Source organism: Caenorhabditis elegans, chromosome X (genome assembly GCF_000002985.6).
Source record: "Caenorhabditis elegans chromosome X".
Classification (NCBI taxonomy): Eukaryota; Metazoa; Nematoda; class Chromadorea; order Rhabditida; family Rhabditidae; genus Caenorhabditis; species Caenorhabditis elegans.
Genome location: NC_003284.9, coordinates 5,626,284 through 5,641,994, shown reverse-complemented (window position 1 = coordinate 5,641,994; position 15,711 = coordinate 5,626,284). Strand labels below are relative to the sequence as shown.

The 15,711-nt window shown below is 33.7% G+C and overlaps 3 protein-coding genes across 3 annotated transcripts; 1 reads left to right on the top strand and 2 right to left on the bottom strand.

Moving 5' to 3' along the window:
• Nucleotides 1-579: 579 nt before the first annotated feature.
• Nucleotides 580-3,419, top strand: T22B7.4 (SGF29 C-terminal domain-containing protein). Its single transcript, NM_076548.7, has 7 exons — nucleotides 580-724; nucleotides 777-890; nucleotides 952-1,019; nucleotides 1,104-1,344; nucleotides 2,022-2,220; nucleotides 2,265-2,544; nucleotides 2,596-3,419. The coding sequence occupies exons 1-7, from the start codon at nucleotides 632-634 to the stop codon at nucleotides 3,212-3,214; spliced, it is 1,614 nt and encodes a 537-aa protein (NP_508949.1). The 5' UTR covers nucleotides 580-631; the 3' UTR covers nucleotides 3,215-3,419.
• Nucleotides 3,420-3,898: 479 nt separating this feature from the next.
• On the bottom strand, nucleotides 3,899-10,073 carry T22B7.8 (RING-type domain-containing protein). Its single transcript, NM_001351882.4, has 3 exons — nucleotides 9,845-10,073; nucleotides 9,698-9,799; nucleotides 3,899-4,203 (listed from the first exon to the last, which is right to left on the bottom strand). Exons 1-3 carry the CDS (start codon nucleotides 10,023-10,025, stop codon nucleotides 3,920-3,922), a joined length of 567 nt encoding a protein of 188 aa, NP_001338803.1. The 5' UTR covers nucleotides 10,026-10,073; the 3' UTR covers nucleotides 3,899-3,919.
• Nucleotides 10,074-10,169: 96 nt separating this feature from the next.
• argn-1 (Arginase) lies at nucleotides 10,170-11,972 on the bottom strand. The gene is made up of 6 exons (NM_001383585.1): nucleotides 11,770-11,972; nucleotides 11,418-11,654; nucleotides 11,198-11,362; nucleotides 10,853-11,023; nucleotides 10,613-10,713; nucleotides 10,170-10,555 (listed from the first exon to the last, which is right to left on the bottom strand). Exons 2-6 carry the CDS (start codon nucleotides 11,634-11,636, stop codon nucleotides 10,228-10,230), a joined length of 984 nt encoding a protein of 327 aa, NP_001370979.1. The 5' UTR covers nucleotides 11,637-11,654; nucleotides 11,770-11,972; the 3' UTR covers nucleotides 10,170-10,227.
• Nucleotides 11,973-15,711: the final 3,739 nt, after the last annotated feature.

Below are 15,711 nucleotides of genomic sequence, written 5' to 3'. Positions count from 1 at the left end.
TGTAGCTTTTAAAGTTTCAAAAATTTCAAAAAAAGACTTGCAGATCAGCTCGATTATACTGAAATACCGTATTTCCTTAATTAATTCTATTACGCCTCTATTAGTTTTGCACCCTTCATTCTTGCACAATATTTGAACTTCCAAAAATTTATTTTAAAAATTCTCCGCAAATAAAAAAAGCCCTGTGAGGTATAGGAAATATCGTATCACATACTCCAATTTTCCATGTTACTGAATTCTCTTTAACAGACTTATTCCTCCGTCAAATCTCACTCAGAAATAAGTCATTTCTTGAAACCAATAATTTTGTGCATCTGCTCTACATCCAAACGATTATGGTCCTAACCACCTATTACACAAGATAGGTGGGCCCCCACCAGTTTGTATCCATTGCAAGGTCATTCTCTTCGTCTGCTCGTCTCGTTCTTCCTTACTGCTAGCCTATCGACTGGCTGAGCGGACACACACACGCGCGCACGCCACCTCAAGCAACGCGTTTCACTCTCCGTACAAAAAAACCTAATAAATGTTACATACAATACATTTTTGTTTTTCTTTTTTTTTTAATTCATGAGAAAATTTCAGGTAATTTTAATCAGCCAGGAAAATCCAGTTTTGAACAGAGTAAAAAATGCCGCGACAGAAAAAAGCAAAGACGAAACCACAACGTGCGGAGATTGAAAATGCTCCACCAGACGTGCAACACAAAATGTTGGTAGAAATGGTAAATTCTTTCTATAAAATTTTAATCACAATCAAAAATAATTTTATTGTAGCTGAAAAACGTGACAATTCATATGGATCAGCAAAATGTGGCGCGAAAAGAAATCAATGATTTTCACAAAAAGTCTGGGAATAATCAAGCACCGGCTATGAATAAAAGAGAAAAAGTGAGTTATATTAATAATGGAGCCTTAAAATGCACTTTCCCTAATTTTTTTCATTTTTTAGAATGAAGCAAAGACTCTTTACAAGAAACATTTGAATCAGGGACAAGAAGGAATGAATCAATTAGAAGAGTAAGTAAATAAACAGTGAAAAGTTTAATTTGAGTTATTTGAAAATTTAAATCTCTAAAACAAAAAAAAATGTTTTGATTTCAGATTAATCAATAACATGAAGCTATGGAGAGCAAACGCAATCAATGAATCACGAGAGAAAGGGGACTTGAACGCAATTGAAATAATGAAGCTCAAACATGGATGTCTTCCCATAATAAACATGGAGAAAAATCCAGAGCCTTATGGAGCCGGTGCTCTTCCATTGCAAAAAAACACGCGATTGGAAAAATACGACGAAGTCGCTGCTTTTGTTGAAGAAACAAATACATGGATTTTAGCGGAGGTAATAAAAATCTTTTTGAAAATGGAATTTCGATATATCTATCAGGGCTGCAAATGGCCACAAAAGAGTACAATTTTGATAATGAAACATTTTTATAGTTTAGATAATTTGATCGGTTTTTTTTTAATTTTTGAAAAAGCAGACAAATTCCTACACCAACCACGGAACGGCTATCCCAAACCCTATGCAAATGCGTTCAACTGTTCCATAAAAAACGAAATGAATATTCCCGGTTCTGAGAATGTAGATAGTTGAAGGGGCACAGAGGCGAGAAGAGCCGATTTGTGTCGATCCTCGAACTTTTTGTCATCACAAATGCTCCGTAAATGGACACAAATCGGCTCTTCCCGCGCCCCGGACCTTGGGTCTCGAGATGTCTGTGTCTCTTCAGCTATTTGCACTCTATGTACCGGTAATAACCAAAAGGGGCAGTAAAATATGATAAGTGCATAAAAATTCGATTTCCGGCCGCTAAAATAAATATTTGTTTGCAAGTGTTGAGATTTTTGAAAATTAAAAAAATTCAATTTTTGAGTGTCATAAAAACATTTTTGAAAAAAATATTCAATACAAAATATGATATTTTTTCAAATTTTTTCAGTTGTTGTACAACGTTTGATTTGCGTGAAGAAAAAGAAAACATAACTAACAAATTGATCAGAAAATTTATTTTTCAGGTTAAAGGTTCTATTTCCAACCATCGTTATGAATGTATCGATGTTGACGACCAGGAGAAGAAACTTCTTGTCTTCACCCGCAAACAGCTGATCCCAATGCCGAGATTTACCGTGAACTATGACAAATATCCGCACATGGCACTTCCGGAAAATGCAATCGTTTTGGCAGTGTATCCAGGGACGACCTGCTTTTACGACGGTACAAATTGTGTTTTTTCAAACCCATTGAAATTCAATTTTCAGGAATTGTCCATGAACCACCTAAAATTGTATCTGGATTTTATAAAATTAGATTTACGGACAATCAGAAGCCGGGAAAACTCTCAGATCCAATGGAAGTATCTGAGAGATACGTGGTAGCATTCAAGAGTGAACCGAAAAGTAACGCTAAAAAGTTGGCGGTTAAGCCAGAAGAAGAAGAGGCAGAACAGTCTACGTCAGCAAATCCGATTCAAGCTAAGAATCGAGGGAAATCGAAGGATAAGCTAAAAGAAGAGAAAACAAAATCACTGAAAGAGGAAAAGTGAGATAGAGATTAAATTTAACTGATTTTATGTATTAATTAAATTTTCAGAGACATTCCCGGCCCTGCTCCAAAACCTCTTGAAACAGTGTTCTACGAGTCCACGGATGATGAACTGAAAGACAAAAAAACAAGGCGAAGAAAGAAGAAATTAAATGAAAAACCGAATAAGATCAAGATCATCAGAGCCAGGGTGCCACCACACAAGAAAATCCGTTCAACGCGCCAATTTGGTAAACGAAGAGTGAAACGAAAACCAAAAGTTCCAGTGGGCTCATCGAACAGTGAGCAAGCAAAATGTAAACTCGAGAAGGCGAATTCTGAAGAAAAGAAAACTGAAGTTTCAAGTGAAGATGTGTTTTTGGATGCCAACGAAGAATTTCCAGGAGTTAGCACATATGGGTTGGAAGAGGAGCAGGATGACAGTGAGAAAGAAGTTTGTAAAAAACATAGAAACAAAGATGATAAACGTGTTGATGATGTAGAAGATTCGAATGATTTGGAAGAAAACGCATCGTCTGCACCAATGCGTAGCACTAGTGAGTGTGGGGATGAAAGAGAAAGGAGAAACAGCTCTAGTGACTCCAGTGATTCACAATCCGGAATTAGTATCTCGGACCATGAACGGTTGCAAAGAGGCTATGAAACGGAAGATGAAGCTGATGATTGAATATAGAAAATTTACATTTCAAATGAATCATCGCATATATTGTCATAAAAATCTATGTCATTTCTTTTCATCAATGATGCAAGCACTGTTGCTCAAAATAAAATTGTCATATTATATAGACTGGCTTTATAAATTTTATCATTAAATTATTTTTAAAACTTTATACTTGTTTCTTCGTAAATGAAATTTTTAATATATTGTAAAAATTGTTCTAGAAGTTTTTTGTGGAGAAGCAAAACTATACGTGAACAGTTTGTTTGATTGATAAACAAATACTGGGGAATGAAAAATATATTTTACTTTAATAATTGTGAAAAGTATAATAATTTTAAGGCTGAACCGAAGAGGGAAATAAAAAATGTATTATTTATAAAGTTTGAAAGATGGGCTCAGCTGTTAAAAAATATAGAAATTATCGGAAATTATGGAAATGTTAATTTTTTTCCAAAATTCCAAAAAAAAAACATTTTAGTTTTTCCATCACTTAAAAAACACTAAAAACAAAACTTTAATTTAGTTGTTTTTTCGTTTTATTTTTTTTTTTGAATATTGTTACCCCATTTTGCATAATCCTTACGTTTTTTAAAATCGAAATTCATATTTAGTAAATAGGTGCACATACTTGCACTGTTTGTTTGGTTTGGGTTATTTTAAGTGTGCCAAAATATCAAAAAAGGTTTGATTCACAGTTTTTAAAATTTTTATTCACCAATAATTTTGATCGTCATAATTTTCATCGTACAGTCCGTCGTCTCCAATACCAAAATCACCAAAAGCATCAACAATGTCGTCAAAATTTTCAGGATGAAAATCATCATAATCTTGATCATTGTCCGGTTCAAATGAGCCCTCACTATTATTGTCGTAATCCTCAAATTGGAGTTGCTGAGCCATTAACAGATCCTGTATGTTTTCATTTATCAGTTGATTGTTATAATGTGCATGGTCTTCATTTAAATTTCTGACTGCGTTTTCTCTTTGCCCGGGTTCTGAAATATATTTGATTAAAAAGTAAAGGAAAACATATTAATTTTATTCGGTTTCACCAGTTTAAACACTTTTTCGGGAAGTTATTAATTTGAATAAACTTGAAACGAAACAATGAAAATGCAAAACGCTCTACTAATCAATCGAAAATTAGTTCTTTATGCTTCTCAAATTGATAAAATACACTATTCAAATATTAAAATACACTATTCAATCATTTATTACAAAATGTTAGTGAAAAGACAAAAAAGAAGAAAAACTTTTTTGAGGTGTGAGCTGAAATGTTATTGGAAAGACATGTATTTTTTACTATTTTACTGGAGAGTGCAAAATGCCAAAAACACTTTTTTTCTGAACGAGGATTTTTCAAAATACGCTGAAAATCGAAAAAAAAAATTTTTAATTTTTTTTTTTTTTTTTGGTGTTCCATGCCGAGGAACGATAATTAATTGGTTTTAGTTGACCCATCTGGTTCCGAGACAGAGGCGCGATGGAAGCCCGCTGACGAAGTGGATTTCTCCACTCCCCATTATATTTAACCAGGCCTGGGTGCACCTGGGGGTGGTCGGACTCGAACTCGTGACCTTCCGATTGCTAGTGAAAGCCGTTATCCACACAGGTAAGCCGCGACAAGCGAGCGATGACTTGCATGCAGGCCGCGTGCAAGCGAATGTAGAACCAAAAACACGCGTGTACGCGGCTCATCCTTCGCCTGTATTTCGCTTGTTAGCGGCCCATCGTTCGCCTATTATTGACATGTCTGTGAGATGGAATCCTTCCAGGATTCGTTCCACCCGCTTGTAGTTTTCACTTTCTTTTCTTATAATATGACAACAGTAGTTTATTTAAATAATATTTATTTAAAAAAACTATCCAAAAATGCAAAAAAAATTAGAATTTTTCGGGATTTTCCCTCGTTCCGCTGTCTCTGCTGCTCTTGGTTGCTCTGTAGATGCATTTCCGTGGCGTTTCCGATTGGCTAATCTGAAATTAAATACATTTTTGTATAAAATTGTGTTTTGTTTGCGAAAAATACAATATGAACTGAAAAGTTAAAGGTAGAGTTAAGTCAATTTGGGGTTTTGCCATGAATGATAGCAAAAACCAATTTTGCAAAAATAAAAGAAACATTTGAAGCTAAAATAAGCTAAAATATTACCTCTTTCAATAAATCCTCGGAAACTGAAGCGAATTTTCAATATCCCCGCGTTCATCCATCGTCTACGCGCTGATTGACACGGCGGTCGGTGGCTGTTCGGCAATCTTTAAATTTTGCATTATTTCATAGTTCATAAGAATTCAAAGAACAAAAATTATAATATCCCGTCTCTCTTTGCCAAAAACAGTAGAAAAAGTGAAAAAAAGAAAGAACATCCAATTCTTATAACAAAAACTACGATAATTGCGAAATAATCGCCGAATAGTACGAATTTCATCGAAAATATGAGAAAATCAAAAATTATCGGCATTTTTGTTATGAAAATTGCATAAAATACGAGCGAAATTGCTTTAAAACGTTGAAAAAGATAAGAAAACAGAAAAATCGTTCAAGAAAAATGAAACTGTAAACAACGCGCACCACGTAATATCGGAGTATCGTTGCCTCTTTCGCTTGTAAATCGCAGAGTCGATGCTAAAAGCTAGGTCTATACTCTAAAATAAGTGCAACTTGCTCATAAAAATATACAGGAACAATACATTTTAGTTATTCCCACGATATCAAAGAAGTTTTTGAAAAATTTTTCAAAAAAAGACGTTTTTTCGGTAGAATTTCCAATTTTGAAATTCGAATCATAAGGGTCCCCCTTATGGCTGAAAAAATTTTTCACCTAAAATATTTTTATAGAAAATTTTTCAAAGAGTGTTTATATTTATAGAAAAAGACAAATTTGTTAGTTTCCACAAGTCTGAACATTCATATTACATTTTCAGTCGAACAAACATCTAAATTAGAGTTGATTGAGCATATAACAGTCTTACTTTCAGAGACTTATAACTTGGTTGGCGTTTGAATTAATAAAATGTGGTCAACTAAAGAGTTGTTGACAATAATACAAAAAACATTTTGTCAGTTGGTATCTTTTTGTTATCTTTAGTGACTGTCGAGATGTGAGCTCCAAAAGATGACCAAAATATTCTAGATCTGTGCTCATCTATATCTCGGTTCTCGATAGAGATGAAGAGATGATTACAACTATCAAAATGTTGATTGCTTTAAGCTTAAAAAGGTTGTAGTTGGTGACTTTTTGATATATCGTCTCTTGAAATTGATACGACCGTTTTAAGACAGGAGGTTTTATTGTTCACAGCTCCAAAGAAAGTCTGTTTCAGTGATCGAGAGCACCGAATTTGTCAAGAAAATGCATAGAACCAACAAAGTTAACATATTTCTACAATAACTGATAAATATTTGATAATATTTGAAAAACTTTTTTTTGATTTTTTCGAAAAGAAAATTCAAAGGGTCCCCCCTTATGAAAAATTTTAATTTTTTTTTCGAAATTTTTTTTTTGAAAACTGTTCAAAATTTGCTTGCATCTTATAAAGAAATGCAAATTTTAAGGTTTTTTTTAGTTTGGATGTTCAGAGCACGACTTCAGATAAAAATCTGAGGTAAAGTAGAATTTCTATGCTCAAAAAACGTATTCACTTCAGATGCTTATATCTCCGTGGAAAAAATTTTTATGATTAAGTGATTAACTACAAAGTTGTTTATTTTAATTTAGAGAACATTTTTGCAGTTGACCGTCTGTTGCCAAAAAATGTCTTGGTTGAGATATGAACGGAAAAAGAAGAAGAAAATACAAGCATGAAGGTGCCCAACTTTACACAACTTTATCTCGCCCAACAAATTTTTTGACAAAAACCAGTTAACTACAAAATTGTTTTCTAAATTAGGATAAACAACTTTGTAGTTAATAATGTTAAAATGATCATGAAAATTTTTTCCGCGGAGATATAAGCATCCGAAGTGAATACGTTTTTTGAGCATAGTGGTTCTATTATACCTCAATTTTGGATCTCAAACTTGTTTTTGAACATTGAAATGGAAGAAACATCACATTTTGACGATTTTATAACATCTGGTCAGATTTTAAAAAGTTTTCGAAAAAAAAATTTTTTTCGATATTTTGAAAAAAAAATGCAAAGGGTCTCCCCTTACAAAATTTTTTTGAAATTTATCCAAAACTTTTTTTTTTCGGAAACTTTTTAAAAAACTGACAAGATGTTGTAGAATCGCCAAAATTTGATGTTTCTTTTATTTGAATGCTCTAAAACGGGTTTGAGATCAAAAATTAAGGTATAGTAGTACCTCTATGCTCAAAAAACGTATTCACTTCGGATGCTTATATCTACGTTGAAAAAATTTTTATGACAAAGTGATCAACTACAAATTTGTTCATCTTGATCTAAAGTTTAATTTTGTAGTTGATTCTTCTCCCTCAAAAAAATTGGTGATTGAGATAAAGTTGTGTTGAGTGCAGCGAGTTTATGCTGGTATTTTCTTCTTCTTTTTCTGTTTATATCTCGACCATCAATTTTTTGGAGGGAGAGCAATCAACTACAAAATTGAATTTTAGATCAAGATAAACAATTTTGCAGTTGATCACTTAGTCATGAAAATTTTTTCCAGAGAGATATAGGTTTCCGAAATGAATACATTTTTTGAACATAGGAATTCTACTATACCTTAGATTCTCATCTGAAGTCGTGCTCTGAACATCCAAACTGAAAAAAAACCACAAAATTTGCATTTCTTTATAAGATGCAATCAAATTTTGAACAGTTTTCAAAAAAAAATTTCGAAAAAAAATTTAAAATTTTTCATACCCTTTGAATTTTCTTTTCGAAAAAATCAAAAAAATTTTTTTCAAATATTATCAAATATTTACAGTTATTGTAGAAATATGTTAACTTTGTTGGTTCTATGCATTTTCTTGACAAATTCGGTGCTCTCGATCACTGAAACAGACTTTCTTTGGAGCTGTGAACAATAAAACCTCCTGTCTTAAAACGGTCGTATCAATTTCAAGAGTCGATATATCAAAAAGTCACCAACTACAACCTTTTTAAGCTTAAAGCAATCAACATTTTGATAGTTGTAATCATCTCTTCATCTCTATCGAGAACCGAGATATAGATGAGCACAGATCTAGAATATTTTGGTCATCTTTTGGAGCTCACATCTCGACAGTCACTAAAGATAACAAAAAGATACCAACTGACAAAATATTTTTTGTATTATTGTCAACAACTCTTTAGTTGACCACATTTTATTAATTCAAACGCCAACCAAGTTATAAGTCTCTGAAAGTAAGACTGTTATATAACATCTTCTCTCAAAATTTATCTAGGGAATGCGTCTGTACATAGTGCTACTCACAATATTTCCATGTGAGTATTGCATAAAATATCTACAACAAAGAATCAAATACATATTCCCAGAAATCCTGTTTTTGGGTCATTAGGCTGTAAATGTAAACATCAGAAGAAACATATGAGACGATATGATGTCGTAAAACAATAACGAGAGGAAGGTATTTACAACCTACAGACCCAAAAACATCTCTTATATCTGGAATATATCTGAATTTTGTCTTGTTGTCATAGACATAACCATTCCCAATAAAATATAGACCAAAACGAACTATTTTTTTTTAATTGTAGAAATTTGCCGTTATTGAAAACTAGCCCACTACAAAAATTCAAATTAAAATTTTTTTCCGAAAAAAAAAGATTTTCATCAATTTTTCCATTTCAGTGTTAACATTTCACAAGTCAAAAACTTTAGTCATCATTTGCATATTATTCGCATGTTTCCGGTCCGTTCAGTTATCGCTCGCTTATTTTTCGCCTATCTGCGCATGAAGTTTGCAAGACAAAAATTTCACTCATCGCTCACCTATTCTTCGCCTGTGCGCGGCAGTAAATTTGTCGCTCGCTTATTATTCGCCTGTTAGCGGCCCTTCACCTATTTTTGACCTATTATTCGCTTATGGCGGCTTACCTGTGCACATGGGCCCCACTACTCCTGGTTTAATTGGAGTATATGAACTCGATAGTAGTCCTCTGCATGGCATAATTAACAGAGAATATAAAACAATATTAAAAAATCAAGATTTCAGAAATACAGATAGTCGACTATGGGCTTACAGATGTTGACATTTACAGGTGCTCAAGAGAACCGCTAGAAACTCAAATGTTCAGGAGTAAAAGTGATCGGCTAGGGGCTGTCTGATTTCGATATTCACAGGTCAAGTTCATGTCGCCACGTGGATATCTTTCTTTCAATTTAGTAAGAATGTATAAAGCTCATGATTCTGTCGCGATTTAAAATTCAAAAACTTAACATTTCAATAATGAAATCATCAATCGTGAGCTTCTAATTTGTATAAACGTTGGTAAGACCTAAATTATAATACTTGGTCCCGGCTTACGAAAATCTTGTCTGCGCTGAGAAAAAGTTTCGCTAGGCAATGAATTTCAAATACTAACCCTGCTCAGGCTCCTCTTCGTCGTCCGATACATTTCCTTCTTCTTGCAGTTCGTCAATATAAGCAAGAATTGCATAGTTTTTATGAAGTTGTTCAACTCCTCCTGAAAATTAAATATTTAAAGATTGAACGCATTTTTTGAATTTACCATCTATAATCGTGATTTTTCGATCATACGGGCATATTATCTCACCCACGTGCTGTGCCAAGAGAGTTTCCGCACAAGCTTCACAAAGAGTATGTCCACAATTGGTTAGTATTCTTGGTGTGGATTTAGCGCGGTTTGATTTGTAAACTTTCAAGCAAATTTTACAATCCAGTCGTGCCATTAAAACTAATAATAATATTAAAAGGAATTGAAAATGCTGAAACAGAAAACGGCTGGTCACTGTTCTTATCAGTTCACATACTCTTGCTAACACAATTTTATCATTTGATTTTCATTTTTCCTCTTTTCTTATACGTTTTTATGTGTTTTATCGAGTTAAATGCTTTATTATAAAAAATGCGCAAAGTTTCACAAAAAAAGATTCACATTGCTCTTGTAATTTTCTGAGATTGTTCCGACGTGCTCACGCGTTGTGCAATTTCATTAACCGAGTTGATTTGGAATTGCTTTGTCTTGTAAATATACTCCACCAAACTGGACACAAGTTGCTCGCTGGTCCTTTGGGTGTCATCGAATCGTGGTAGGAATTCCACAATTTCAGTCGCAATCAACTTTGTCAAATCAATTGTCAAAAGAGCCTTGATGAACTCCAATGCATTGATTCCATCTGCAGACGGTGTTCCAACAGCTGGTGCGTAAGAAACATCAAATCCATCCAAGTCTATTGAGAGACCGTAACCGATTGTGTTTCTGAAATGAGAAAAACAATTATCAATTAGGTCGACACAGTTAAAATAAATAAATTACCTTGTGACCAAGTACTGTGCCTCTTGCATTACATCTTGAATTCCTCTCTTTTCAACTTCGTGTGCGTAGAAGATTCTGACCCCCAATTTCTCGAGAAGTTCCTGTAATAAAAGGAAAGATTGATGACAAAGTAAAACGGCTATCAATCATTAAGAAATTGCTTTCAATCTTTACTGTTTCTCAAAGATCTGTTCACTTTATCTTCTTTTTTTCTTTTTAGACAAACTATGAAAATGTTACCTGTTCTGCCGATTCGTAGTCTCTGATACCGACCATACAAAGGTTGTGGGGAAGAAGTTTGGGCAGCCGATCTCCGATTTTCACCAGCGTCTTGTCACCGAAGCCAAGAAGATGCGCAACTGGCATTCCATGAATGTTTCCGGTGTCACTTGTGTCAGGGGTGTGGGCATCCTAAAAATAATTCTTGATTTTTTGATCTTGCTGTTGACAGTCAATCGGTTATTTACGACATAACCACTGCAGACAAATGACCACGCGCTGGTTAAAAACACGATTTTGCAGAAAGTGCAAACTATCAGAGATTATAGTTTCCAAATATTTTTTCGAATTCTCAAGGTGACTTACCATATGTGCATCAACCCAAATAAGCCCAATATCTCCGACTGGTCGCATTGCGGTGGCTACTCCACTCCACGTTCCGATTGCACAACTATGATCTCCTCCGAACACAAGTAACTCTTCCTTATTTTCTATTACTTGTCGGGTTTCATGTGCAAGCTGACGGCATGTCTGAATCAAAAGTAGTTAAGCATGATTGTTTTAATTTGCAAATTGAGAACAGTACCTGTGTAACTCCTGACATTGCACTCGCATGTCTTCCAGTGTTCACCTCTTCTATGATTTTTCCCCATTCAAGTGGAAGTCTCGTCTGAACACCAGCCAGATATGTAGATGCTTTGATAACCTCTACTGCGTTTTCACATCCGAGTTGTCTTCCAGCAAGTCCATTAGCACATCCGATAGCTCTGATGACTTGTCTGGCGAGTTGTGTAGACTTTTTCATTGTGTAATGTGTAGTTCACTGGAAATAGAGTTCAATTAGTTGGAGTCAAAATCAACAATGAATTTGAGAAGGCTACCACCAGTGAGGTTCAAGGGATCACCGACTGACTGATGGAAGTGCAGTCATCACCCACATGTGCGGGGCCGTGAAGAGTGGGCGGAGTCAAGACAAGATGAGATGACGTTGGACGATATGTAACGTGTATTCTTATAATATCATCACTGTGGAGACACCACGTGATTATTATTGTTAACGATGAGAAGCGGAGATTTCTGATTTGACAAAGAGAAAGTGCACTACACGTGGTCGTACTTAAACAACTGTTGATCCTGCTGAAATTTAAGAAAAAAACAAAAGTACTTCCAAAAAGTGATGGTCTTTAAAAATAGAAATAGTGATGTATTTGAATTAAATTTGAATGTATAAAAATGCACTTCCCTCTGTTGGAGTAAGTTTAACAATTAAGATCAAAGACAAATCAGATTTAGTTTTAAACTACATAATTGAATTACACAAACACAAAAATTTTATTTGGAATCTTGAATTTCATTCCGATTCTATTGTAGTTATGTGTATATTAATAATAATAGACCTATTTCTCAAGTTCTTATAAAATTGGAATCTTACAAGAATTAATGCTTCTAAATAAATTCCGAACCAGACGGACGTTGTCTTGAAATGTACAATTATAAAGAATTGCAACACAGTAATAGTATAAATCTTGTGTAACAAAACATTTCAAAATTATAGCAGATGAAAAAGGAGTTTGTACACTTGTTGTTTGTTAATTGAAACTTTTATAAAATATATGGTAAGTGTTCATATGGTACTTGAATTGAGCACGATTGGAGCGGTTTTCAACAATTTCCCCCCTTCCAATGGGTTCAAAGGTATACAACTTATTATTACTAGGGGAGCTAATTATCCTGATAAAAACTTAATACTTCTGTGAGGAAATAATGTAATCAATACATAAAACCAAAAAAAGACAGATAAAAGAATAAAATTTAAGTTCAGAAATCGTTAAGTTTTTCTGAGAATACGCGAAACCACAGTTTTTAAGTATTACTTTCGGATATTTTAGAAAGCAAGTATGCGGTAAATTTTTTGTTGATGAAACACGTTGAGCACGATGATCAAAACTAGTTTTTCAAATCAAAGCTCAACTAAGCTAAATGTTTATATTATCAGAGCCGATCGAAACATAAAAAGGTTTAATCTTTCTGAAAAACAGACATGGTCAAAAATAGGTACGCGGCCAAGTTTCGTTGAAACACACTGATAGCGTTTAAAAAAACGATTTTTTGGATGGAACCATATCACAAAATTTCGTTACACCATAATTTGTCGTTATCAAAAGCATTGTCTGCAGGTTGAAGTACTTTTACCTTTTTCTCATCCGTTTCCAGAAACTTTTATCAGAACATGTAGATCATTACATTCACTCTGTCTTTCCATTTTATAAAATTGGTAATGATCTGTTGATCGCTGAGATACTAAATAACAAAAGTCTAAAAGAACTTTGTCATCCAGTTTTGATAATGACGTTGTCATCACTGACCAGTTTTTGTAACTGTCAGCCTAAAACTATAAGAATGTTCAAAAGATCAACAAATGTTGTAAACAGCGTTTTGAACCTTTCCATGTGTTCGGTACAATTTATGACTCTTCTCAGAAAATATTTGTGTCTTCGACAGGAACCGACTGTCGTCGAAACACAGGCATGGAACAAAAAATCAAACAATTGTGTCGTGTCGTTGACATCCTTCTGAGGCCACGTGACGTATGGGGAAATCCCTATCATGAATCTGCCTCTTTATCACTATCAGTCAAAGAGATCTCGATCCGGTATGCCTATGAGAATGCGGGGGAATCCCCCCTTCGATCTGTATGCTACACAGTCTGACGGGTTGCCCAAACAGATTTCATGAGATTGTGATGCAAATTTTTGTTACAATTAAAACCAAAGCTGTTGAATGTAGAGCAGAAAATACCTTAAATAGAAATAATTTCAAAATTTTGAAATGTTTGAAAATATTTTCAGAAAGCTGGAGTATCGACAATGGGTCTATTGTATTAATTCACCCATAACAATCTAACATAAAAATGAAAATCAAAAATAAACTAAAAGTTGAGTAGTTTTTGACTATATATTGAAATTTCAGAAATATTTTGAACGGTTGTAATTTAATAGTTTGCCATTTAACATCGGGTTTTTAACAATATTTTCACTGATGAAACTACATTTTTTTAGAAACTAAAAATGTACTAGAAAATCAAATCTGTTATCTGATATTTATCAAATGTTTGAAAGAGTGAACAGAATTCCAACAAAAATTCGAAATAAAGTTGACTGAAAATGCACTTAAATTAACAAAAACGCAATGAAATACAAACAAACTGTACAAAATAAAAAGTAAATGAGTATTTTTTGTCGTTTCAATGCAATTTTTCGGCAAAGAGTAGGTTTCAAAACAACAGAGAGTTTTTTAGAGACCTCGGCTTTGATTGTAGGCTGCTTGGCAGAAAGAAAGAATAGCAAATTTGGTGAATCTAATTCTGAAGATTCTGGAAGCATTCAGAAGTGATTCCCAATCTGAATTATTATTTAATGATATGTAATCCACAAATATAACATGAGAATTCGTGTTATGTAGCTTTTGCGACAAGTCTGGCAGCATATGAAGCTCTAAGTTCAGTGAGCTTAAAACTTAAAGAGCATGAAGTACATCACGTAATTAAATTATGGCTTCGCACTGTTAACTACCAAGTTCTACCAGAATCATTTAAAGCCGTAGTGTGTACCATTTGTGTATTTCGCCCATATCATTTTCATTTCTTATAAAATTTTTTTTCAAAATTTGTAATGATTAGTACCCTGAAAATGCCTACAAAACACACTTTTGCAATTTTAGAATACAAAGAATAATACATACTTAAATTCCACATTACGTGACTAGAATATTTCCATTTCGATGCAAAAAAAAATTGTTGCGGAATTATGATGAATTCAACAGCTGAAATGTTAATTGAAAAAGTTCGCACTGAAACACAAAATGTGACATTGCACAGACTTCCGTATCATGTGCAATAAGAACATTTTCAGTCTACATTTGCAGTTCCTCAAATGTCCTTTAAAACTATTTATGTTTCGTTCTATGTATACATAATACGTGTTATACATATATACTGCATATTATTTTAATAATGACAGTTTTCTTATTCTAAATAAAAAATGGCATAATGAACTTTGTTTCTTAAACTTTTCGAACGAAGGGCATGATAACAACCTTAAAAACATGTTGTATTCAATTTCATATTTAAAGAATACTTCCTGAACTTTATTAAAGTTTCAAAAGTCTAACCAGTATTTACATTAACTTTGAATGTGACAACATTATTCTCCTGCAGGGAGAATGTCGTTATTTGTTACAATCATTACAAACCGGGAAAATCTGCCACACACGTCGTACCCAATCCTTTTGTTTTTGCTACCAAACGTCTTAATTGAAGTGAAAAGGGTGTCTTGGTGGGAGAGAGATTCAAAATAAAGCTATCAGGTTACTTATTCTCCCGAGCGGTCTTCGTGTGTTCTTCCTTATTCCATCTATTGACAGCGACTCAATTCCAGAAACAAGCTAACGCATCATTTACTTATTTCAAAGGTAGAGTAGCGCCAGTGTGAAAACCGTTCAAACCCCCTCCTATAATGACAGAATGACCAAATATCATAGTACAACTTTTGAAATAATTTTCTGCAAAATTTTTATTGACAGTCAAAAAGTTATGTTTTTATCTTATTTGAAAAAAAATCATACAAAATTTAGAACAATGTTTTGAATTTTTCTATGATATTAAGTTATTGTGGAGCTCTAGGCATGTTTTAAAGCAATTTCCCACTGGTTCTACTTCAACTTTAAAGTTTCCTTTCATTGTGTCACCTCAATGATACATAAGTATAAACCAGGAAGATCAAGGCATCCGGAATCGGTCCGTGCAGACGTCGCAACGTCGAAGCGAAATGTCAGAAATGCCGTTCACTATTATTCGACTGAAAATTTATTAATTATACATG

What these genes read in the sequence shown, in the direction of transcription:
- T22B7.8 (NM_001351882.4), bottom strand. Translation starts at nt 10,025, where the DNA reads ATGGCACGACTGGATTGTAAAATTTGCTTGAAAGTTTACAAATCAAAC. An exon ending in AAAAATCACGATTATAGATG is followed by an intron (nt 9,800 to 9,844) that starts GTAAATTCAAAA and finishes TTTAATTTTCAG; the next exon opens with GAGGAGTTGAACAACTTCAT. An exon ending in CGAAGAGGAGCCTGAGCAGG is followed by an intron (nt 4,204 to 9,697) that starts GTTAGTATTTGA and finishes AATATATTTCAG; the next exon opens with AACCCGGGCAAAGAGAAAAC.
- T22B7.4 (NM_076548.7), top strand. Translation starts at nt 632, where the DNA reads ATGCCGCGACAGAAAAAAGCAAAGACGAAACCACAACGTGCGGAGATT. An exon ending in ATACATGGATTTTAGCGGAG is followed by an intron (nt 1,345 to 2,021) that starts GTAATAAAAATC and finishes TTTATTTTTCAG; the next exon opens with GTTAAAGGTTCTATTTCCAA. An exon ending in GACGACCTGCTTTTACGACG is followed by an intron (nt 2,221 to 2,264) that starts GTACAAATTGTG and finishes TTCAATTTTCAG; the next exon opens with GAATTGTCCATGAACCACCT.
- argn-1 (NM_001383585.1), bottom strand. Translation starts at nt 11,636, where the DNA reads ATGAAAAAGTCTACACAACTCGCCAGACAAGTCATCAGAGCTATCGGA. An exon ending in CAATGTCAGGAGTTACACAG is followed by an intron (nt 11,363 to 11,417) that starts GTACTGTTCTCA and finishes CTTTTGATTCAG; the next exon opens with ACATGCCGTCAGCTTGCACA. An exon ending in TTTGGGTTGATGCACATATG is followed by an intron (nt 11,024 to 11,197) that starts GTAAGTCACCTT and finishes AATTATTTTTAG; the next exon opens with GATGCCCACACCCCTGACAC.